The 25,611-nt window shown below is 49.9% G+C and overlaps 1 protein-coding gene across 1 annotated transcript in view; it reads right to left on the reverse strand.

Moving 5' to 3' along the window:
- LOC144952865 (cadherin-7-like) overlaps positions 1-19,572 on the reverse strand; it is an 84,448-nt gene extending 64,876 nt beyond the window's left edge. The window contains exons 1-3 of the mRNA XM_078883336.1: positions 19,480-19,572; positions 10,361-10,871; positions 3,424-3,522 (exon numbers count right to left, since the gene is read on the reverse strand). Coding sequence (XP_078739462.1) covers positions 3,424-3,522; positions 10,361-10,642 — 381 coding nt within the window. The 5' untranslated portion in view covers positions 10,643-10,871; positions 19,480-19,572. The remainder of the gene's footprint in view (positions 1-3,423; positions 3,523-10,360; positions 10,872-19,479) is intronic.
- Between the last annotated feature and the right edge of the window lie 6,039 nt (positions 19,573-25,611).

Genomic DNA, 25,611 nt, shown 5'->3' on the forward strand with positions numbered 1-25,611 from the left:
GGGTCTGCCCCGTGACCTCCTGCCAGCGGGCGTTCGACACTTCACGTGGTAGCCTCAAGGTGCACTTGGCCTGGCACAAGCGTCGTGGTGACGTCACCGCTACTTAGTGGCGAATGGCGGTTGTTGTTGTTGTACAAATGTGTGTACAGGTGAGTTTATATGTGAGTGCACAGGTGAGCATATGTGCAAGTATCGGTGAGTGTATGTGTGAGTACAAATGTGAGTGTACAGGTGAGTGTACAGGTGAGTGTGTAGGTGAGTGTGTAGGTGAGTGTGTAGGTGAGTGTGTAGGTGAGTGTTTAGGTGAGTGTGTAGGTGAGTGTGTAGGTGAGTGTGTAGGTGAGTGTTTAGGTGAGTGTGTAGGTGAGTGTGTAGGTGAGTGTGTAGGTGAGTGTACAGGTGAGTGTATAGGTGAGTGTGTAGGTGAGTATATAGGTGAGTGTGTAGGTGAGTGTGTAGGTGAGTGTACAGGTGAGTGTGTAGGTGAGTGTGTAGGTGAGTGTACAGGTGAGTGTACAGGTGAGTGTGTAGGTGAGTGTGTAGGTGAGTGTGTAGGTGAGTGTACAGGTGAGTGCATAGGTGCGTGTACAGGTGAGTGGAGTGTGCAGGTGAGTGTGTAGGTGAGTGTGTAGGTGAGTGTGTAGGTGAGTGTATAGGTGAGTGTGTAGGGGAGTGTACAGGTGAGTGTGTAGGTGAGTGTACAGGTGAGTGTGTAGGTGAGTGTACAGGTGAGTGTGTAGGTGAGTGTACAGGTGAGTGTGTAGGTGACTGTGCAGGTGAGTGTGTAGGTCAGTGTACAGGTGAGTGTGCAGGTGAGTGTGTAGGTGAGTGTACAGGTGAGTGTGTAGGTGAGTGTGTAGGTGAGTATGTAGGTGAGTGTGCAGGTGAGTGTGCAGGTGAGTGTGTAGGTGAGTGTACAGGTGAGTGTACAGGTGAGTGTGTAGGCGATTGTACAGGTGAGTGTGTAGGTGAGTGTACAGGTGAGTGTGTAGGTGAGTGTACAGGTGAGTGTGTAGGTGAGTGTACAGGTGAGTGTGTAGGTGAGTGTACAGGTGAGTGTGTAGGTGACTGTGCAGGTGAGTGTGTAGGTCAGTGTACATGTGAGTGTGTAGGTGAGTGTGTAGGTGAGTGTACAGGTGAGTGTGTAGGTGAGTGTGTAGGTGAGTATGTAGGTGAGTGTGCAGGTGAGTGTGCAGGTGAGTGTGTAGGTGAGTGTACAGGTGAGTGTACAGGTGAGTGTGTAGGTGAGTGTACAGGTGAGTGTGTAGGTGACTGTGCAGGTGAGTGTGTAGGTCAGTGTACATGTGAGTGTGTAGGTGAGTGTGTAGGTGAGTGTACAGGTGAGTGTGTAGGTGAGTGTGTAGGTGAGTATGTAGGTGAGTGTGCAGGTGAGTGTGCAGGTGAGTGTACAGGTGAGTGTGTAGGTGAGTGTACAGGTGAGTGTGGAGGTGAGTGTGTAGGTGAGTGTACAGGTGAGTGTGTAGGTGAGTGTGTAGGTGAGTGTACAGGTGAGTGTGTAGGTGAGTGTGTAGTTGAGTGTGTAGATGAGTGTGTAGGTGAGTGTACAGGTGAGTGGAGTGTGTAGGTGAGTGTGTAGGTGAGTGTGCGGGTGAGTGTACAGATGAGTGTACAGATGAGTGTGTAGGTGAGTGTGCAGGTGAGTGTACAGGTGAGTGTGTAGGTGAGTGTGTAGGTGAGTGTGTAGGTGAGCGTGAAGGTGAGTGTGTAGGTGAGTGTGTAGGTGAGTGTACAGGTGAGTGTGTAGGTGAGTGTATAGGTGAGTGTACAGGTGAGTGTACAGGTGAGTGGAGTGTGCAGGTGAGTGTGTATGTGAGTGTGTAGGTGAGTGTGTAGGTGAGTGTATAGGTGAGTGTGTAGGGGAGTGTGCAGGTGAGTGTGTAGGTGAGCGTGTAGGTGAGTGTGTAGGTGAGTGTACAGGTGAGTGTGTAGGTGAGTGTATAGGTGAGTGTACAGGTGAGTGTACAGGTGAGTGGAGTGTGCAGGTAAGTGTGTAGGTGAGTGTGTAGGTGAGTGTGTGGGTGAGTGTACAGATGAGTGTGTAGGTGAGTGTGTAGGTGAGTGTACAGGTGAGTGTGTAGGTGAGTGTACAGGTGAGTGTACAGGTGAGTGTGTAGGTGAGTGTACAGGTGAGTGTGTAGGTGAGTGTGCGGGTGAGTGTACAGATGAGTGTGTAGGTGAGTGTGTAGGTGAGTGTACAGGTGAGTGTGTAGGTGAGTGTACAGGTGAGTGTATAGGTGAGTGTGTAGGTGAGTATATAGGTGAGTGTGTAGGTGAGTGTACAGGTGAGTGTGGAGGTGAGTGTGTAGTTGAGTGTGTAGGTGAGTGTGCAGGTGAGTGTGTAGTTGAGTGTGTAGGTGAGTGTGCAGGTGAGTGTGTAGGTGATTGTGTAGGTGAGTGTGTAGGTGAGTGTGTAGGTGAGTGTACAGGTGAATGTATAGGTGAGCGTGTAGGTGAGTGTGTAGGTGAGTGTACAGGTGAGTGTACAGGTGAGTGTACAGGTGAGTGGAGTGTGCAGGTGAGTGTGTAGGTGAGTGTGTAGGTGAGTGTGTAGGTGAGTGTATAGGTGAGTGTGTAGGGGAGTGTGTAGGTGAGTGTGCGGGTGAGTGTACAGATGAGTGTGTAGGTGAGTGTGTAGGTGAGTGTACAGGTGAGTGTGTAGGTGAGTGTACAGGTGAGTGTATAGGTGAGTGTGTAGGTGAGTATATAGGTGAGTGTGTAGGTGAGTGTACAGGTGAGTGTGGAGGTGAGTGTGTAGTTGAGTGTGTAGGTGAGTGTGCAGGTGAGTGTGTAGGTGAGTGTGTAGGTGAGTGTGTAGGTGAGTGTACAGGTGAATGTGTAGGTGAGCGTGTAGGTGAGTGTGTAGGTGAGTGTACAGGTGAGTGTACAGGTGAGTGTACAGGTGAGTGGAGTGTGCAGGTGAGTGTGTAGGTGAGTGTGTAGGTGAGTGTGTAGGTGAGTGTATAGGTGAGTGTGTAGGGGAGTGTGCAGGTGAGTGTACTGGTGAGTGTGTAGGTGAGTGTGTCGGTGAGTATGTAGGTGAGCGTGTAGGTGAGTGTGTAGGTGAGTGTACAGGTGAGTGTGTAGGTGAGTGTATAGGTGAGTGTACAGGTGAGTGTACAGGTGAGTGGAGTGTGCAGGTAAGTGTGTAGGTGAGTGTGTAGGTGAGTGTGTGGGTGAGTGTACAGATGAGTGTGTAGGTGAGTGTGTAGGTGAGTGTACAGGTGAGTGTGTAGGTGAGTGTACAGGTGAGTGTACAGGTGAGTGTGTAGGTGAGTCTACAGGTGAGTGTGTAGGTGAGTCTACAGGTGAGTGTGTAGGTGAGTCTACAGGTGAGTGTGTAGGTGAGTCTACAGGTGAGTGTGCAGGTGAGTGTGCAGGTGAGCGACCATCTCCCGTCCTCACCTCTCCCGTGCGTGTGTCCACTGTGAACTCGGTCCCAGCTCCCTCCCCCCATAGTTCATAGCGCACCGAGTCATCACCCTGGTCAGCCTCCAGGTGAACCTGGGGGTCACAGGTGTGTGTGTATATTAGGAGGTACAGGTGTGTGTATTATGGGGTACAGGTGAGTGTATTATGGGGTACAGGTGTGTGTATTATGGGGTACAGGTGAGTGTATTATGGGGTACAGGTGTGTGTGTGTATTATGGGGTACAGGTGTGTGTATTATGGGGTACAGGTGAGTGTATTATGGGGTACAGGTGTGTGTATTATGCGGCACAGGTGTGTATATTAGGAGGTAGAGGTGTGTGTGTTATGGGGTACAGGTGTGTGTGTGTGTATTATGGGTTTCAGGTGTGTGTTATGGGTCACAGGTGTGTGTGTTATGGGTCACAGGTGTGTGTATTATGGGGTACAGGTGTGTGTATTATGGGTTTCAGGTGTGTGTTATGGGTCACAGGTGTGTGTATTATGGGGTACAGGTGTGTGTATTATGGGTTTCAGGTGTGTGTTATGGGTCACAGGTGAGTGTATTATGGGTTACAGGTGTGTGTATTATGGGGTACAGGTGAGTGTATTATGGGGTACAGGTGAGTGTATTATGGGGTACAGGTGAGTGTATTATGGGTTTCAGGTGAGTGTATTATGGGTCACAGGTGTGTGTATTATGGGTTACAGGTGTGTGTATTTTGGGGTACAGGTGAGTGTATTATGGGGTACAGGTGAGTGTATTATGGGGTACAGGTGAGTGTATTATGGGGTACAGGTGAGTGTATTATGGGGTACAGGTGTGTGTGTTATGGGGTACAGGTGTGTGTGTTATGGGGTACAGGTGAGTGTATTATGGGGTACAGGTGAGTGTATTATGGGGTACAGGTGAGTGTATTATGGGGTACAGGTGAGTGTATTATGGGGTACAGGTGAGTGTATTATGGGGTACAGGTGAGTGTATTATGGGGTACAGGTGAGTGTATTATGGGGTACAGGTGTGTGTGTTATGGGGTACAGGTGTGTGTGTTATGGGGTACAGGTGAGTGTATTATGGGGTACAGGTGAGTGTATTATGGGGTACAGGTGAGTGTATTATGGGGTACAGGTGAGTGTATTATGGGGTACAGGTGAGTGTATTATGGGGTACAGGTGAGTGTATTATGGGGTACAGGTGAGTGTATTATGGGTCACAGGTGTGTGTATTATGGGTTTCAGGTGAGTGTATTATGGGGTACAGGTGAGTGTATTATGGGGTACAGGTGAGTGTATTATGGGTCACAGGTGTGTGTATTATGGGTTTCAGGTGAGTGTATTATGGGGTACAGGTGAGTGTATTATGGGTCACAGGTGTGTGTATTATGGGTTACAGGTGTGTGTATTTTGGGGTACAGGTGAGTGTATTATGGGGTACAGGTGAGTGTATTATGGGGTACAGGTGAGTGTATTATGGGGTACAGGTGAGTGTATTATGGGGTACAGGTGAGTGTATTATGGGGTACAGGTGAGTGTATTATGGGGTACAGGTGAGTGTATTATGGGGTACAGGTGAGTGTATTATGGGGTACAGGTGAGTGTATTATGGGGTACAGGTGTGTGTATTATGGGGTACAGGTGAGTGTATTATGGGGTACAGGTGTGTGTGTTATGGGGTACAGGTGAGTGTATTATGGGGTACAGGTGAGTGTATTATGGGGTACAGGTGAGTGTATTATGGGGTACAGGTGAGTGTATTATGGGGTACAGGTGAGTGTATTATGGGGTACAGGTGAGTGTATTATGGGGTACAGGTGAGTGTATTATGGGGTACAGGTGAGTGTATTATGGGGTACAGGTGAGTGTATTTTGGGGTACAGGTGAGTGTATTATGGGGTACAGGTGTGTGTGTGTATCATGGGGTACAGGTGAGTGTATTATGGGGTACAGGTGAGTGTATTATGGGGTACAGGTGAGTGTATTATGGGGTACAGGTGAGTGTATTATGGGGTACAGGTGAGTGTATTTTGGGGTACAGGTGAGTGTATTATGGGGTACAGGTGAGTGTATTATGGGGTACAGGTGTGTGTGTGTATTTTGGGGTACAGGTGTGTGTATTATGGGGTACAGGTGAGTGTATTATGGGGTACAGGTGAGTGTATTTTGGGGTACAGGTGAGTGTATTATGGGGTACAGGTGAGTGTATTATGGGGTACAGGTGAGTGTATTATGGGGTACAGGTGAGTGTATTATGGGGTACAGGTGAGTGTATTTTGGGGTACAGGTGAGTGTATTTTGGGGTACAGGTGAGTGTATTATGGGGTACAGGTGAGTGTATTATGGGGTACAGGTGAGTGTATTATGGGGTACAGGTGAGTGTATTATGGGGTACAGGTGAGTGTATTATGGGGTACAGGTGAGTGTATTATGGGGTACAGGTGAGTGTATTATGGGGTACAGGTGAGTGTATTATGGGGTACAGGTGAGTGTATTATGGGGTACAGGTGAGTGTATTTTGGGTTACAGGTGAGTGTATTATGGGGTACAGGTGAGTGTATTATGGGGTACAGGTGAGTGTATTATGGGGTACAGGTGAGTGTATTATGGGGTACAGGTGAGTGTATTTTGGGTTACAGGTGAGTGTATTATGGGGTACAGGTGAGTGTATTATGGGGTACAGGTGAGTGTATTATGGGTTACAGGTGAGTGTGTTATGGGGTACAGGTGAGTGTATTATGGGGTACAGGTGAGTGTGTTATGGGGTACAGGTGAGTGTATTATGGGGTACAGGTGAGTGTATTATGGGGTACAGGTGAGTGTATTTTGGGTTACAGGTGAGTGTATTATGGGGTACAGGTGAGTGTATTATGGGGTACAGGTGAGTGTATTATGGGGTACAGGTGAGTGTATTATGGGGTACAGGTGAGTGTATTATGGGGTACAGGTGAGTGTATTATGGGGTACAGGTGAGTGTATTATGGGTTACAGGTGAGTGTGTTATGGGGTACAGGTGAGTGTATTATGGGGTACAGGTGAGTGTATTATGGGGTACAGGTGAGTGTATTATGGGGTACAGGTGAGTGTATTATGGGTTACAGGTGTGTGTGTGTATCATGGGGTACAGGTGTGTGTATTATGGGGTACAGGTGAGTGTATTATGGGGTACAGGTGTGTGTGTGTATCATGGGGTACAGGTGTGTGTGTTATGGGGGTACAGGTGAGTGTATTATGGGTTACAGGTGAGTGTATTATGGGGTACAGGTGAGTGTATTATGGGGTTCAGGTGAGTGTATTATGGGGTACAGGTGTGTGTGTTATGGGGGTACAGGTGAGTGTATTATGGGGTACAGGTGAGTGTATTATGGGGTTCAGGTGAGTGTATTATGGGGTACAGGTGAGTGTATTATGGGGTACAGGTGAGTGTATTATGGGGTACAGGTGAGTGTATTATGGGTTACAGGTGAGTGTATTATGGGGTACAGGTGAGTGTATTATGGGGTACAGGTGAGTGTATTATGGGGTACAGGTGAGTGTATTATGGGGTACAGGTGAGTGTATTATGGGGTACAGGTGAGTGTATTATGGGGTACAGGTGAGTGTATTATGGGGTACAGGTGAGTGTATTATGGGGTACAGGTGAGTGTATTATGGGGTACAGGTGAGTGTATTATGGGGTACAGGTGAGTGTGTTATGGGGTACAGGTGTGTGTATCATGGGGTACAGGTGAGTGTATTATGGGGTACAGGTGAGTGTATTATGGGGTACAGGTGAGTGTATTATGGGGTACAGGTGAGTGTATTATGGGGTACAGGTGTGTGTATCATGGGGTACAGGTGAGTGTATTATGGGGTACAGGTGAGTGTATTATGGGGTACAGGTGAGTGTATTATGGGGTACAGGTGAGTGTATTATGGGGTACAGGTGAGTGTATTTTGGGGTACAGGTGAGTGTATTATGGGGTACAGGTGAGTGTATTATGGGGTACAGGTGAGTGTATTTTGGGGTACAGGTGAGTGTATTATGGGGTACAGGTGAGTGTATTATGGGGTACAGGTGAGTGTATTATGGGGTACAGGTGAGTGTATTATGGGGTACAGGTGAGTGTATTATGGGGTACAGGTGAGTGTATTATGGGGTACAGGTGAGTGTATTATGGGGTACAGGTGAGTGTATTTTGGGGTACAGGTGAGTGTATTATGGGGTACAGGTGAGTGTATTATGGGGTACAGGTGAGTGTATTATGGGGTACAGGTGAGTGTATTATGGGGTACAGGTGAGTGTATTATGGGGTACAGGTGAGTGTATTTTGGGGTACAGGTGAGTGTATTATGGGGTACAGGTGAGTGTATTATGGGGTACAGGTGAGTGTATTATGGGGTACAGGTGAGTGTATTATGGGTTACAGGTGAGTGTATTATGGGGTACAGGTGAGTGTATTATGGGGTACAGGTGAGTGTATTATGGGGTACAGGTGAGTGTGTCATGGGGTACAGGTGAGTGTATTATGGGGTACAGGTGAGTGTATTATGGGGTACAGGTGAGTGTATTATGGGGTACAGGTGAGTGTATTATGGGGTACAGGTGTGTGTATTATGGGGTACAGGTGAGTGTATTATGGGGTACAGGTGAGTGTATTATGGGGTACAGGTGTGTGTATTATGGGGTACAGGTGAGTGTATTTTGGGGTACAGGTGTGTGTATTATGGGGTACAGGTGAGTGTGTTATGGGGTACAGGTGAGTGTATTATGGGGTACAGGTGTGTGTATTATGGGGTACAGGTGAGTGTGTTATGGGGTACAGGTGAGTGTATTATGGGGTACAGGTGTGTGTATTTTGGGGTACAGGTGAGTGTATTATGGGGTACAGGTGAGTGTATTATGGGGTACAGGTGTGTGTATTATGGGGTACAGGTGAGTGTGTTATGGGGTACAGGTGAGTGTATTATGGGGTACAGGTGAGTGTATTATGGGGTACAGGTGAGTGTATTATGGGGTACAGGTGAGTGTATTATGGGGTACAGGTGAGTGTATTATGCGGCACAGGTGTGTGTATTATGGGGTACAGGTGAGTGTATTATGGGGTACAGGTGAGTGTATTATGGGGTACAGGTGAGTGTATTATGGGGTACAGGTGAGTGTATTATGGGGTACAGGTGAGTGTATTATGGGGTACAGGTGAGTGTATTATGGGGTACAGGTGAGTGTGTTATGGGGTACAGGTGAGTGTATTATGGGGTACAGGTGAGTGTGTTATGCGGCACAGGTGTGTATATTAGGAGGCACAGGTGTGTGTATTATGGGGTACAGGTGAGTGTATTATGGGGTACAGGTGAGTGTGTTATGCGGCACAGGTGTGTGGGTCTTAGGAGATGTAGGGAGGTGAGTGGCGTGGTGAACGGGGAGGGGAGGGATGTGGGGAGGTGTAAAGTGGCGAGGTTCTGCAGAAACAAAATGCGACTGAGCGCTCAGGATCAACGACAACTCCGAGGATCTTAATTTTGGAGCTTTCGTGACTGCAGGAATTATTCTTTGGTTCTTTCGGTAAAGTCACGTATAAAGATAAAATAATAAATTAAATAATAGCATACTACGACGTTTCCATTGCAACACAAGCAATCGTCATCAGGTATAAAAAAAATAGCAACAAAAATCTAACCAGAAAACTATAGACAGACATATAAGCAGACAGACATCATAAAGATACACAGAGAGAGAAAACGTGTTCTCTCTCTGTGTATCTTTATCTTTTTAGCCAAGATGGGCCATGGGAGAGAAAGAGTTGTGAGGTGGTCAGTGCTGCTGCTGGAACTGAGCCTTTGTAATGTAGATGGCTCCTCCCCTCTTAACCAGTATAACAGGTCCCTGCGGGGTGGGCTGGTAGGAACGAACAAATGAATGGCTACAATAAAATGAAATGGCGGGGGTACGATACGAAGGGAGAGTTTGAGGCCTAGTTCTAGGCTTTAGGCCTAGCTGTAGGCTTTAGGCCGCTGTGAGTTAATTTGTAATTTGAATGTTTTAATTATTAATGTAAAAGCTTTAAATCTAAATGTTTCTGTTTAAAAAAAAACATCAGCAATGTAACATTGTTAAACATTAACTCCCTTTCACACACGCGGGGGTACGATACGAAGGGAGAGTTTGAGGCCTAGTTCTAGGCTTTAGGCCTAGCTGTAGGCTTTAGGCCGCTGTGAGTTAATTTGTAATTTGAATGTTTTAATTAAAAGCTATCTCAGGGAATTATAAGGGAATGTTACACTTGTTTAGCCAGGAAAGCGTCACTGAGTCTAAAGGGTTTTGTAGGGTCCTGCCAAGTGTTTGCAGTAGGGGGCGATGTTGCTACACGGACGGACGGACGGACGATATAATCTATTGTAGGCTGGTTCACTTCGTTCCTACCAGTATAAGGTCGTGCCTCTTGGGACTTCTCTTCACTTGATACAAATATTTTGCTGTGACACTTTCACCTGAAGACGGAAGCTTGTGTTGCCTCCGAAACGTCGTGATTTTATTGTTTTATTTTAATTAACTTTAATTTCATCTTTTTTACCTACATGGTGACTTTACCGAAAGAACTAAGAGTATGGATACGTTCTTTGGTTCTTTCGGTAAAGTCACGTATAAAGATAAAATAATAAATTAAATAATATTATTATTTTATCTTCTTCTTGGTTCCTTCGGTAAAGTCACGTAGAAGGGAAGTAATAAAATAATAAAAACAAAACATAATAAAATAATTCTCACGACGTTTCGGCCACAACACAAGTAGCCATCCTCAGGTGAAGACAGGTCTGTCGAGGCGACAGCATCTAAATGAAACGCCACCACGCTTGGAGCGTCTATTTAAGCTGGGTTGACTTTACCGAAAGAACCAAAGAATAATTCCTGGAGTCACGAAAGCTCCAAAAAAAATGTAAGCATGGATACGCTTCTTACCCGTCCTACTTTGATCGGCTCTGTGCCCGTGTATTCCTCCACCACGAAGAACTGGTTCCACACCCAGCTCCTCGGGGTCCGCCTCCTGGACCCCCCGTCGTGGGTAGGCCCGGCGCCTTCTTCCGGCACAAGCCCCGCACCATCAAAGGCAAAACCTGCCCATTTGCCCTGGGGGACCGCCCACTTGCCGTCCTCCGGTTGGGTGGCCGCGGTCACGTGGGTCCCCAGTGCCAGGTCAACAGCCAATAGGAAGCAGCAGGGGAGGAGATGCGTTACGGCCATTTTTTTGGAAATTGGTTAGAATTTGAAATGTAGAATCAGGGATTTAGTTTAAAAAACGTTTGAGGTGAGATTAAAATGCCCTCGCTGCATGTGCTGCAGCAGTCACCCCCTCGAGTCTAGGGATGGCTCGACATGTTTTTAAACTTTCCGCGCCGGAGCGAGATTGGCTGTTGCAGTCGGAGGCGCGGGATTGGTCAGTTTGAACTCCGTCGCAGGTGAAGCGAGCCCCCTGTGGGGAGAAGAGAGAGGTTAGAGTTCAGGAGCTGAGTAGGAGGAGTTCAAGGGTAGGGGTCGTGATAGGGGTAGTAAGGGTAGTGATGGGCTAGGGGTCGTCATAGGGGTAGGGGTGGTGATAGGGGTAGTGTTGGGGTAGGGGTTGTGATAGGGGTAGAGGTAGTGATAGGGGTAGGGGTGGTGATAGGGGTAGTGTTGGGGTAGGGGTGGTGATAGGGGTAGAGGTAGTGATAGGGGTAGGGGTGGTGATAGGGGTAGTGTTGGGGTAGGGGTGGTGATAGGGGTAGGGGTAGTGATAGGGGTAGGGGTAGTGATAGGGGTAATGGTAGTGAGGGGGTAAGGGTCGTGACAGGGGTAGTGATAGGGGTAGTGATAGGGGTAGGGTAGTGTTGGGGTAGTAAGGGTAGTGTTGGGGTAAGGGTTGTGATAGGGGTAAGGGTTGTGATAGTGATGGGGTTGTGATAGGGGGTAGTCTTAAATGCCATTAGTGGAAATTCCACATTCCTATGGCTGGGATACATCCTGAGGATCTTACAGGGCACTTCCTGTGAGCAGCCCCCTGGGAGTTTTCATAAACTCCTGCTTCCGACGACAGGAAATGCTCACCACCCATACTCACCACTCACACTCACTCACCACTCACCACACACACTCACCACACTCACCACTCACACTCACCACAATCAACACACACACTCACCACACATACCACCCACACTCACCACACTCACCACTCACACTCACCACTCATACTCACCACAATCAACACACTCACACCACCCATACTCACACTCACCAGTCACACTCACCACGTGACACTCACCACTCACACTCACCACTCACACTCACCACTCACCACCCACACTCACCACTCATACTCACACTCACCACACTCACCACTCATACTCACCACACTCACCACTCACACTCACCACACTCACCACTCACCACTCATACTCACACTCACCACACTCACCACTCATACTCACCACTCACACTCACCACACTCACCACTCACCACTCATACTCACCACACTCACCACTCACACTCACACCGCACTCACCACTCATACTCACCACACTCACCACTCACACTCACCACACTCACCACTCACACTCACCACACTCACCACTCACACTCACCACTCAGGCCACACTCACCACAGTCACCACACTCACCACTCACACTCACAACTCACCACCCACACTCACCACTCATACTCACACTCACCACACTCACACTCACCACACTCACCACTCACACTCACCACACTCACCACTCACACTCACCACTCACGCCACACTCACCACACTCACCACTCACACCACACTCACACCAAACTCACTCACAACACTCACCACTCACACTCACCACTCATACTCACCACTCACCACTCACCACACTCACCACTCACACTCACCACACTCACCACTCACACTCACCACTCACGCCACACTCACCACACTCACCACTCACACTCACCACTCATACTCACCACTCACCACTCAAACTCACCACAATCAACACACACTCACCACAAATACTCACCACACTCACCACACTCACCACACTCACCACCCATACTCACCACCCATACTCACCTCTCACACTCACCACTCACACCACACTCACACCACACTCACCACCCATCCTCACCACAAATACTCATCAGGTGAGCGCTCGTGTTGCGTTCGAAACGTCGTGATTTATAAAAAAAAAATATTTTATTTATTTTATTTTCATTTTTTATTTTATTTCTTAAAATTTTATTTTTATTTTATTTCTACGTACGTGACTTTACCGAAAAAACCAACGAGTATAATTTCTGCAGCCACAAAAGCTTCAACTCTAGATTACTGCACATTTCTCTGTCAGGAGTGACATGCCCACCACGATTGATAGCGGCTCATCGAAGTGTCTGATCATCATCATCCATCATCGTGTGGCGATGTCTAGCAGCAGGGCCAGGATCGAACCAACGACCTCCTGTGTACCAGGCGAGGTAGTCAACATCTCATCGCAGGGAAAGAGATAGAGACACACAAACTCCTAACATACAGCAGGCGTCAGGGCCAGGATCGAACCCACGACCTCCTGTGTACCAGGCGAGGTAGTCAACATCTCCCAGCCACCGTGATGATGATGAGAGAGAGATCGAACCCACGACCTCCTGTGTACCAGGCGAGGTAGTCAACATCTCCCAGCCACCGTGATGATGATGAGAGAGAGATCGAACCCACGACCTCCTGTACACAAGGCGAGGTAGTCAACATCTCCTAGCCACCGTGATGATGATGAGAGAGAGATCGAACCCACGACCTCCTGTACACCAGGCGAGGTAGTCAACATCTCCCAGCCACCGTGATGATGATGAGAGAGAGATCGAACCCACGACCTCCTGTACACCAGGCGAGGTAGTCAACATCTCCCAGCCACCGTGATGATGATGATGCGAGAGATCGAACCCACGACCTCCTCTGTACCAGGCGAGGTAGTCAACATCTCCCAGCCACCGTGATGATGATGAGAGAGAGATCGAACCCACGACCTCCTGTACACCAGGCGAGGTAGTCAACATCTCCCAGCCACCGTGATGATGATGATGCGAGAGATCGAACCCACGACCTCCTCTGTACCAGGCGAGGTAGTCAACATCTCCCAGCCACCGTGATGATGATGAGAGAGAGATCGAACCCACGACCTCCTGTGTACCAGGCGAGGTAGTCAACATCTCCCAGCCACCGTGATGATGATGATGCGAGAGAGATCGAACCCACGACCTCCTGTGTACCAGGCGAGGTAGTCAACATCTCCTGGCCACCGTGCCGTCTTTATATTTCACGTCTCTGAAACGACTTTGGGGCTCCGCAAGCCTCTCATTAGCACACTCCCTGCCAACGCAACGAGTGCAATCACCAGACAAAAAGACAAAGATCCCCCGTATAGCCTGAACAGACTGTTGGGGCAAGTGCTGTTAAGCGAGCGCCTATGAAGGCCGGCACGGCACACGAACGGGTGGGTGGGTGGCCAGCACCACGCCCGACCGCCTTTGTCTCCCCCAGTGGTTACGTTTACACACCGCACCAGGCACTCAGTTGACGCTGAGTCGACCTAGGGGAGGCCCGGGAACGGTTGAGATAATCGTCACCGGTGGTGGCCGTGAGCGGGAATCGAACTCGGGTCGCCGGGTTCGTAGCGCAGCGCGCTAACCACTACACCACCGCTCCCCTAACACACACAGACACACAGACAAAGATCCCCCGTGTAGCCTGTAGCAGGCTGTTGGGGCAAGTGCTGTTAGCAGCACCTATGAATGTGCATTGTGACACACAAGGAGATGTGTGGTTTAGCACCACGCCCGGCCGCCTTTGTCTCCCTAGAGGCCCTAACCGCTGCGCCACCGCTCCCCACACAAACACAGACACCAGAAGCTATTCGCTTCCTTTGTTTTTAAAAATAAAAAAAATCCCGTTAAGGGAGGGGAGGGGGGGAGCTCATCCTGTGACCTTCCTGTGAATCCGTGCGTGCGTTTCCCGCAACTCACCACCACGCTCACCACACACTTACTCACCACCACGTTGACTCACTCACCACACACTCACCACACTCACACAGCACTCACCACACTCACACCACACTCACCGCACACTCAGCACACCCTCTCCAAGCGTAATTAAACCATGTGCGCAGGTGAGACCCACAGACTTACACAGAGATACACAGACTCACACAGAGACTCACAGACTCACATAGAGACCCACAGACTCACACAGAGACCCACAGACTCACACAGAGACCCACAGACTCACATAGAGACCCACAGACTCACACAGAGACCCACAGACTTACACAGAGACCCACAGACTCACATAGAGACCCACAGACTCACACAGAGACCCACAGACTTACAGAGACCCACAGGCTCACATAGAGACCCACAGACTCACACAGAGACCCACAGACTTACACAGAGACCCACAGACTCACATAGAGACCCACAGACTCACACAGAGACCCACAGACTCACACAGAGACTCACAGACTCACATAGAGACCCACAGACTCACACAGAGACCCACAGACTCACACAGAGACCCACAGACTCACATAGAGACCCACAGACTCACACAGAGACCCACAGACTTACACAGAGACCCACAGACTCACATAGAGACCCACAGACTCACACAGAGACCCACAGACTTACACAGAGACCCACAGGCTCACATAGAGACCCACAGACTCACACAGAGACCCACAGACTTACACAGAGACCCACAGACTCACATAGAGACCCACAGACTCACACAGAGACCCACAGACTCACACAGAGAGCCACAGACTTACATAGAGACCCACAGACTCACATAGAGACCCACAGACTCACATAGAGACCCACAGACTCAAACAGAGACCCACAGACTCCCACAGAGACCCACTGACTCACACAGAGATACATAGACTCACATAGAGACCCACAGACTCACACAGAGATACATAGACTCACATAGAGACCCACAGACTCACACAGAGATACATAGACTCACATAGAGACCCACAGACTCACACAGAGATACATAGACTCACACAGATACCCACACACTCACACAGAGATCCATAGACTCACACAGAGATCCACAGACTCACACAGAGATCCACAGACTCACACAGAGATCCATAGACTCACACAGAGATCCACAAACTCACACAGAGATCCATAGACTCACACAGAGATCCATAGACTCACATAGAGACCCACAGACTCACACAGAGATCTATAGACTCACACAGAGATCCACAGACTCACACAAAGATCCACAGACTCACATAAACACCCACAGACTCACATAGAGACCCACAGACTCACATAGAGACCCACAGACTCACATAGAGACCCACAGACTTACAAAGAGAGACCCACAGACTCACATAGAGGCATAGACTCACACAGAGATCCATAGACTCACATAGAGACCCATAGACTCACACAGAGATCCATAGACTCACATAGAGACCCACATACTTACATAGAGAGACCCACAGACTCACATAGAGACCCACAGACTCACACAGAGATACATAGACTCACACAGAGATCCATAGACTCACATAGAGACCCACAGACTCACACAGAGATCCATAGACTCACATAGAGACCCACAGACTTACATAGAGAGACCCACAGACTCACATAGAGACCCACAGACTCACAAAGAGATCCATAAACTCACATAGAGACCCACAGACTCACACAGAGACCCACAGACTCACACAGAGATCCATAGACTCACATAGAGACCCACAGACTTACATAGAGAGACCCACAGACTCACATGGAGACCCACAGACTCACACAGAGATCCATAGACTCACATAGAGACCCACAGACTCACACAGAGACCCACAGACTCACACAGAGATCCATAGACTCACATAGAGACCCACAGACTTACATAGAGAGACCCACAGACTCACATAGAGCCATAGACTCACATAGAGACCCACAGACTCACACAGAGATCCATAGCCTCACATAGAGACCCACAGACTTACATAGAGAGACCCACAGACTCACACAGAGACCCACAGACTCACACAGAGATCCATAGACTCACATCGAGACCCACAGACTTACATAGAGAGACCCACAGACTCACATAGAGCCATAGACTCACATAGAGACCCACAGACTCACACAGAGATCCATAGACTCACATAGAGACCCACAGACTTACATAGAGAGACCCACAGACTCACATAGACCCACAGACTCACACAGAGATCCATAGACTCACATAGAGACGCACAGACTCACATAGAGATCCATAAACTCACACAGAGACCCATATAATTACATAGAGACCTATAGACGCACAGACATACTCACATCCTCCCAAAGAGACCCACATACTTGCAGAAACACCCAAAGACTTACACAGAGACGCATAGACTCACAAAACCCACAGACTCACACAGAGACCCATAGACTCACATAGAGACCCACATACTTACATAGGGACCCATAGACTCACACATAGACCCATATAATTACATAGAGACCCATAGACGCACATAAACTCACAGAGACCCACATACTCAGACAGAGACCCATAAACTCAGAACCCGCAGACTCAGACAGAGACCCATAGACTCACACATAGACCCATATAATTACATAGAGACCCATAGACGCACATAAACTCACAGAGACCCACATACTCAGACAGAGACCCATAGACTCAGAACCCACAGACTCAGACAGAGACCCATAGACTCACACATAGACCCATATAATTACATAGAGACCCATAGACGCACATAAACTCACAGAGACCCACATACTCAGACAGAGACCCATAGACTCAGAACCCACAGACTCAGACAGAGACCCATAGACTCACACATAGACCCATATAATTACATAAAGACCCATAGACGCACATAAACTCACAGAGACCCACATACTCAGACAGAGACCCATAGACTCAGAACCCACAGACTCAGACAGAGACCCATAGACTCACACATAGACCCATATAATTACATAGAGACCCATAGACGCACATAAACTCACAGAGACCCACATACTCAGACAGAGACCCATAGATTCAGAACCCACAGACTCAGACAGAGACCCATAGACTCACACATAGACCCATATAATTACATAGAGACCCATAGACGCACATAAACTCACAGAGACCCACATACTCAGACAGAGACCCATAGACTCAGAACCCACAGACTCAGACAGAGACCCATAGACTCACATATAGACCCATATAATTACATAGAGACCCATAGACTCAGAATCCACAGACTCAGACAGAGACCCATAGACTCACATAGAGACGCACAGACTCACATAGAGATCCATAAACTCACACAGAGACCCATATAATTACATAGAGACCTATAGACGCACAGACATACTCACATCCTCCCAAAGAGACCCACATACTTGCAGAAACACCCAAAGACTTACACAGAGACGCATAGACTCACAAAACCCACAGACTCACACAGAGACCCATAGACTCACATAGAGACCCACATACTTACATAGGGACCCATAGACTCACACATAGACCCATATAATTACATAGAGACCCATAGACGCACATAAACTCACAGAGACCCACATACTCAGACAGAGACCCATAGACTCAGAACCCACAGACTCAGACAGAGACCCATAGACTCACACATAGACCCATATAATTACATAGAGACCCATAGACGCACATAAACTCACAGAGACCCACATACTCAGACAGAGACCCATAGACTCAGAACCCACAGACTCAGACAGAGACCCATAGACTCACACATAGACCCATATAATTACATAGAGACCCATAGACGCACATAAACTCACAGAGACCCACATACTCAGACAGAGACCCATAGACTCAGAACCCACAGACTCAGACAGAGACCCATAGACTCACACATAGACCCATATAATTACATAAAGACCCATAGACGCACATAAACTCACAGAGACCCACATACTCAGACAGAGACCCATAGACTCAGAACCCACAGACTCAGACAGAGACCCATAGACTCACACATAGACCCATATAATTACATAGAGACCCATAGACGCACATAAACTCACAGAGACCCACATACTCAGACAGAGACCCATAGACTCAGAACCCACAGACTCAGACAGAGACCCATAGACTCACACATAGACCCATATAATTACATAGAGACCCATAGACGCACATAAACTCACAGAGACCCACATACTCAGACAGAGACCCATAGACTCAGAACCCACAGACTCAGACAGAGACCCATAGACTCACATATAGACCCATATAATTACATAGAGACCCATAGACTCAGAACCCACAGACTCAGAGAGAGACCCATAGACTCACATATAGACCGTATCGCCTACGTAGTGATTTAGATTAATATAGACACCCACATGCTCACACAGAGACCCACAGAGTTAAATTAAGCCATCGGCTTTCATATTGAGGCTAACGGACTTTCATTGAGTCAAAGACTTACACAGACACCCGTAGACACGTCCCCATGGACTCAAACAGATACGCTAACAGCACTTGCCCCAACAGTCTGCTACAGGCTACACAGGGGATCTTTGTCTGTGTGTCTGTGTGTTTGTCTGTGTGTGTGTGTGTCTGTGTATGTGTGTCTGTGAGTGTGTGTCCGTGTGTGTGTCTGTGTGTGTGTCTGTGTGTGTGTGTCTATGTGTGTGTCTGTGTGTGTGTGTGTCTGTGTGTGTGTGTCTATGTGTGTGTGTGTCTGTGTGTGTGTGTGTGTCTGTGTGTGTCTATGTGTGTGTGTGTGTGTCTGTGTGTGTGTGTCTGTGTGTGTGTCTGTGTGTGTGTGTTTGTGTGTGTCTGTCTGTGTGTCTGTGTGTGTGTGTGTGTCTGTGTGTGTGTCTGTGTGTGTGTGTCTATGTGTGTCTGTGTGTATGTGTGTGTCTCTGTGTGTGTGTCTGTCTGTGTGTGTCTGTGTGTGTCTGTGTGTGTCTGTGTGTGTGTCTGTGTGTCTGTGTGTGTGTGAGTGTGTGTGTCTGTGTGTGAGTGTGTGTGTCTGTGTGTCTCTGTGTGTGTACCTGTGATACGCGTGGAGGAGCCGCTCCCGCTGCGCTGCGATCTGTCCCCTCCTCCTGCTGCTGCTTCTGCTGCTGCTGCTGGGGACAAGCTGAGAGAGGGGCGAGGGAGGGGAGTGAGTGGCCGGGGAGGGCGTGAGAGGGGAAACGCGCGTGTGTGTGAGCGTGTGGGAGCGGTGGTGCAGCGGTTAGCGCGCTGCGCTACGAACCCAGCGACCCGGGTTCGATTCCCAACGTCGGTGACGATTAAAAGAAACCGGTCCAGGGCCTCCCCTAGGTCGACTCAGCCTCAAATGAGTACCTGGTGCGGTGTGTAAACATCGCCACTAGGGAGACAAAGGCGGCCGGGCGTGGTGTTGGCCACCCACCCCCTCGTGTGCCGTGCCGGCCGTTATAGGTGTTCCTCGCTAACAGCACTTGCCCCTACAGTCTGCTAAGGCTACACGGGGGATCTTTGTCTGTGTGTCTGTGTGTATGTGTTAGGTGCTTTTCGCTAACAGCACTTGCCCCTACAGCCTGTTACAGGCTACACGGGGGATCTTTGTCTGTGTGTCTGTGTGTGTGTGTGTTAGGTGTTACTCGCTAACAGCACTTGCCCCTACAGTCTGCTAAGGCTACACGGGGGATCTTTGTTGCGTTGCGTCTGCCCCGTCCGCCTTGGTCTCCCCTTCCTGCCTCGTCTCATTATCTCCCCGGATCTCTTCCCTCACGTCTCGCGAAGCTTCCCGTGCCCACGTCGCTATGGCCCAAGGACACCCGCGTTCAATTTAAGTCGCATCATTTCAAACAGTTTAAACACCCGACCCACCCTCCACCCCCTCCCCTCTGAGACATCTTTCAGCAGCATTGGCTGAATGCAAGTCACAACTCGGGAACAGGTTTTGATCATCAATGGCTCATCAGCAGAGCTAAGGCTTGCTGCAGATGACGCTTGCGAATTGATAGATATGTGTAGGCGATGACTGGTTGTGACTTTTAGTATCTCATCAGCAGAACCAGGCTTGCTTCAACGAATGCAGATGTTTGTAGGCGATGACTGGTTTTGACTTTTAGTATCTCATCAGCAGAACCAGGCTTGCTTCAACGAATGCAGATGTTTGTAGGCGATGACTGGTTTTGACTTTTAGTATCTCATCAGCAGAACCAGGCTTGCTTCAACGAATGCAGATGTTTGTAGGCGATGACTGGTTTTGACTTTTAGTATCTCATCAGCAGAACCAGGCTTGCTTCAACGAATGCAGATGTTTGTAGGCGATGACTGGTTTTGACTTTTAGTATCTCATCAGCAGAACCAGGCTTGCTTCAACGAATGCAGATGTTTGTAGGCGATGACTGGTTTTGACTTTTAGTATCTCATCAGCAGAACCAGGCTTGCTTCAACGAATGCAGATGTTTGTAGACAATGACTGGTTTTGGCTTTTAGTATCTCATCAGCAGAACCAGGCTTGCTTCAACGAATGCAGATGTTTGTAGGCGATGACTGGTTTTGACTTTTAGTATCTCATCAGCAGAACCAGGCTTGCTTCAACGAATGCAGATGTTTGTAGGCGATGACTGGTTTTGACTTTTAGTATCTCATCAGCAGAACCAGGCTTGCTTCAACGAATGCAGATGTTTGTAGGCGATGACTGGTTTTGACTTTTAGTATCTCATCAGCAGAACCAGGCTTGCTTCAACGAATGCAGATGTTTGTAGGCGATGACTGGTTTTGACTTTTAGTATCTCATCAGCAGAACCAGGCTTGCTTCAACGAATGCCGATGTTTGTAGGCGATGACTGGTTTTGACTTTTAGTATCTCATCAGCAGAACCAGGCTTGCTTCAACGAATGCAGATGTTTGTAGGCGAAGACTGGTTTTGACTTTTAGTATCTCATCAGCAGAACCAGGCTTGCTTCAACGAATGTAGATGTTTGTAGGCGATGACTGGTTTTGACTTTTAGTATCTCATCAGCAGAACGTTCGTGTTTTTGTTTTTTGTTCGTTGCGGTTGCACCCGATTCAAGAGCCGAATGGCTCACAGGGCTATACACCTAATACATGAACTTGAACTCGACTTGAACTTGTTTTCTATTGGCCTTTATTTTTATTCTTTCAAGGCGCCTCTAGGCATTAAGGGGACGACGCCTTCGACACGAATGCCAATTATTATGATGATGATGATGATCATGATGGTGATTTATAATCAACGTTGTTGGGTTTAGATCGCGTTATTTATAAATGTGTCGTAACCCTCCACCACCCGACACAGCCAATCAGTAAAAAAAAGTGTCACATTGACAAAAGACAAAAGAGTTCACTACTTTAGCCCACCGGTGTGTTAAAGCGTGAAACCACAACATTTACACATTTTTTTTTTATAAATAACGCGATCTTAACCCAAAAACGTTGATTATGAATAATATTGGTCGCGAAAGCCTGCCACGTGTTAAGATGACGACGATGATGACGATGTTGTTGGTGTGTCGCAGGTCACCTCCAAGGCACGCGACTTGTATAGACTCCGGCGTCATCGCGCCCTGCACATTAAAGGGGACGTCCCCCCCCCAACTCACCCCCCACAGCGAATGACACCACCCTGGGATGATGTCCGAGCCGTCGTAGGGGTTTGCCTCTGTGTGGCTGGTTGGGGGTGGTGGTGGTGGTGGTGGTTGGGGGTGGTGGTGGTGGTTGGGGGTGGTGGTGGTGGTGGGGGTGGTGGTGGTGGTTGGGGGTGGTGGTGGTGGTTGGGGGTGGTGGTGGTGGTGGTGGTTGATGGTGGTGGTTGTTGGGGGTGGTAGTGGTGGTGGGGGGTGGTGGTGGTGGTGGTTAGGTGTGGTGGTGGTGGTTGGGGGTGGTGGTGGTGGTGGGGGTGGTGGTGGTGGTGGTGGTTGATGGTGGTGGTGGTGGTTGGGGGTGGTGGTTGTTGGGGGTGGTAGTGGTGGTGGGGGGTGGTGGTGGTGGTGGTGGAGGTGGTGGGGGAGGGGTTGGCTCAGCCAAGATTTGACCGTGCATGGGCCAAACCCTCCTGCCTCCCCAACTCACTTTGACTGAAATAGCTACGGATGGGGTTGTGTTTTTTGTGTTCAACCCAGTCCACAATAACATGTCAGGCTATAACTGCACACCGTGTATAGATGTTTTGTTTTTCGAGACCAATTCACGATTGTGAACGTTGTGCCGTGTTTGCTCTCCAACACACCGAGAGATCTCACAGTTGCAGTCTTAATTAATAAGCGGGAGGTGATAAATTGTAAATCGTTGTCATCCCATCACACAACCATCGGAATAGCAGAACTTCCCATGGGCGTGGGCACGCAATGCAACCACAGCTTTGCCTGCTCGGACGGGGATGATTTAATTTGTGTCTTGTGTGTATGTTTGGGGCGATCTGCTTACCGTTCTTCTACTTTGCACTACCATCTTGTTTCTGGACTGTGTTTGTTTACCCAGTGGCGCTCTTACTGGGCAGCGCATCGGCTTTTTCCTGCGGTGTAAACAACACATTGTCCTGCTGCGGAGGGAGCTGGTAGGAACGTTGTTGGGTTGCTCGGTCAATGGCCTGCAGGGTCAACGGCCAGGGCGTGGTGTGTTCCGCAAACATGCCCGACTGTGAGGGCGAGCACAAGCCGGCGTGAGTAGGTGAAACGTTGAGTTTTATAAGGGCACCACGGGGTGACCAGCCCCTCCCCACCCAGCCCCACCCTCCCCACCCTCCCCACCCAGCCCCTCCCCACCCTCCCACCCAGCCCCTCCCCACCCTCCCCACCCAGCCCCTCCCCACCCTCCCCTCCCCACCCAGCCCCTCCCCACCCTCCCACCCAGCCCCTCCCCACCCTCCCCGCCAAGCCCCTCCCCACCCTCCCCACCCGGCCCTTCCCCACCCTCCCCACCCAGCCCCTCCCCACCCTCCCCTCCCCACCCAGCCCCTCCCTCCCAACCCAGCCCCTCCCTGCACGACGGACACAAGAATCCCCTGTGGGCTGGTGTAACCAGGAGGTTCCTACCAGTACAAAATTCTGATGTTGAAACAAGGCGAGCCAATCCGATTTCGAAAGTAGTGAACGTATGTTTCGATTTAAAGCTTTCGTGACTGCAGGGACTCATCTTCTTGGTTCTTTCGGTAAAGTCACGTAGAAGGGAAATAATAAAATAATAAAAATAAAACATAATAAAAAAATAAAATAATATAATATTATTATGTTTTTATTTTTTATTTTATTAGTTCCCTTCTACGTGACTTTACCGAAAGAACCAGGAAGATAGGTACGTACGCATGCACTTGTGAAATAGGGCTTTAAAGCGCATCCAATTCCCCCTGCGAGTATGAATACAATGTTCTGAGTCTGAAAATGACGCGTGGAGGTGGGAGTCAAACGCCGGGGCGATGAACCCCCTGATCTGGGGGACAGTCGTCCTGATGACGCTGGTTGCAATTACTGGCAAAACGTCGAGCTCACGTTGTGAAGTGTTGCGGGTTTTACTCTCCAGCACACAGCCCGCCGTGGTGCTGTGCCAGTCAAGGATTGGCACGTTCTGTTCACGTGACACAGCCTGACCAATTGGCTTTGTGTCGGGTGGTGGCGGGTTTAACGACACATTTATATAATTACCCGGCCGGGTACGGGTACGGGTAGGCGTTTGCGACCCTGGTGCGGCCGGGTACGGGTACGGGTAAGGAATCAAAACCCGTTTGCGACCTCTGCTAGACCCCCCCCTCCCCCCCATGAATGGAGCCTGTATTATGGATGATATTGGTCGCGAAAAATAAAACCCTGAGAACCATCCAGGAAGGAGGGCAATCCGTGTGGATGAAACAACAACAACAACAAAACCCCCAGCAGATCAATTAAATCACATCGGACAACTCTCCAGATCGCCGATGAACGGGAGAATAAACAAACACAAAGACCAGACGGGAAGTCTTCATTGTGACTAACCAGCCAGGGCGTGTCCTTGGGGAGAACTCGCCCAAGAGTCAAGGGGTTTGGGGGGTGTGAGGAGGTGGGTGGGTGTGAGGAGGTGTGTGGGTGGAGGTGGGTGGGTGGAGGTGGGTGGGTGTGTGAAGGTGTGTGGAGGTGGGTGGGTGGGTGGAGGTGGGGGGGTGTGTGAAGGTGGGTGGAGGTGGGTGGGTGTGTGAAGGTGTGTGGAGGTGGGTGGGTGGGTGGAGGTGGGGGGGTGTGTGAAGGTGTGTGGAGGTGGGTGGGTGGAGGTGGGTGGGTGGAGGTGGGGGGGTGTGTGAAGGTGTGTGGAGGTGGGTGGGTGGAGGTGGGTGGGTGGAGGTGGGGGGGTGTGTGAAGGTGTGTGGAGGTGGGTGGGTGGGTGGGTGGAGGTGGGGGGGTGTGTGGAGGTGTGTGGAGGTGGGTGGGTGGGTGGGTGGAGGTGGGGGGGTGTGTGAAGGTGTGTGGAGGTGGGTGGGTGGAGGTGGGTGGGTGGAGGTGGGGGGGTGTGTGGAGGTGTGTGGAGGTGGGTGGAGGTGGGTGGGTGGAGGTGGGGGGGTGTGTGGAGGTGTGTGGAGGTGGGTGGGTGGGTGGGTGGAGGTGGGGGGGTGTGTGAAGGTGTGTGGAGGTGGGTGGGTGGAGGTGGGTGGGTGGAGGTGGGGGGGTGTGTGAAGGTGTGTGGAGGTGGGTGGGTGGAGGTGGGTGGGTGGAGGTGGGGGGGTGTGTGGAGGTGTGTGGAGGTGGGTGGGTGGAGGTGGGTGGGTGGAGGTGGGGGGGTGTGTGAAGGTGTGTGGAGGTGGGTGGGTGGAGGTGGGTGGGTGGAGGTGGGGGGGTGTGTGGAGGTGTGTGGAGGTGGGTGGGTGGGTGGGTGGAGGTGGGGGGGTGTGTGAAGGTGTGTGGAGGTGGGTGGGTGGAGGTGGGTGGGTGGAGGTGGGGGGGTGTGTGGAGGTGGGGGGGTGTGTGAAGGTGTGTGAAGGTGGGTGGGTGGGTGGAGGTGGGTGGGTGTGTGGAGGGGGGTGGGTGGAGGTGGGGGGGTGTAGGTGGGTGGAGCTGGGTGTGTGTAGGTGGGTGTGTGAAGGTCGGTGGGTGGGTGTGTGGAGGTGGGTGGGTGGAGGTGGGGGGGTGTGTGAAGGTGTGTGGAGGTGGGTGGGTGGGTGGAGGTGGGTGGGTGGAGGTGGGGGGGTGTGTGGAGGTGGGTGGGTGGGTGGAGGTGGGTGT

This window comes from Lampetra fluviatilis, chromosome 70 (genome assembly GCF_964198595.1).
Source record: "Lampetra fluviatilis chromosome 70, kcLamFluv1.1, whole genome shotgun sequence".
NCBI lineage: Eukaryota > Metazoa > Chordata > Hyperoartia > Petromyzontiformes > Petromyzontidae > Lampetra > Lampetra fluviatilis.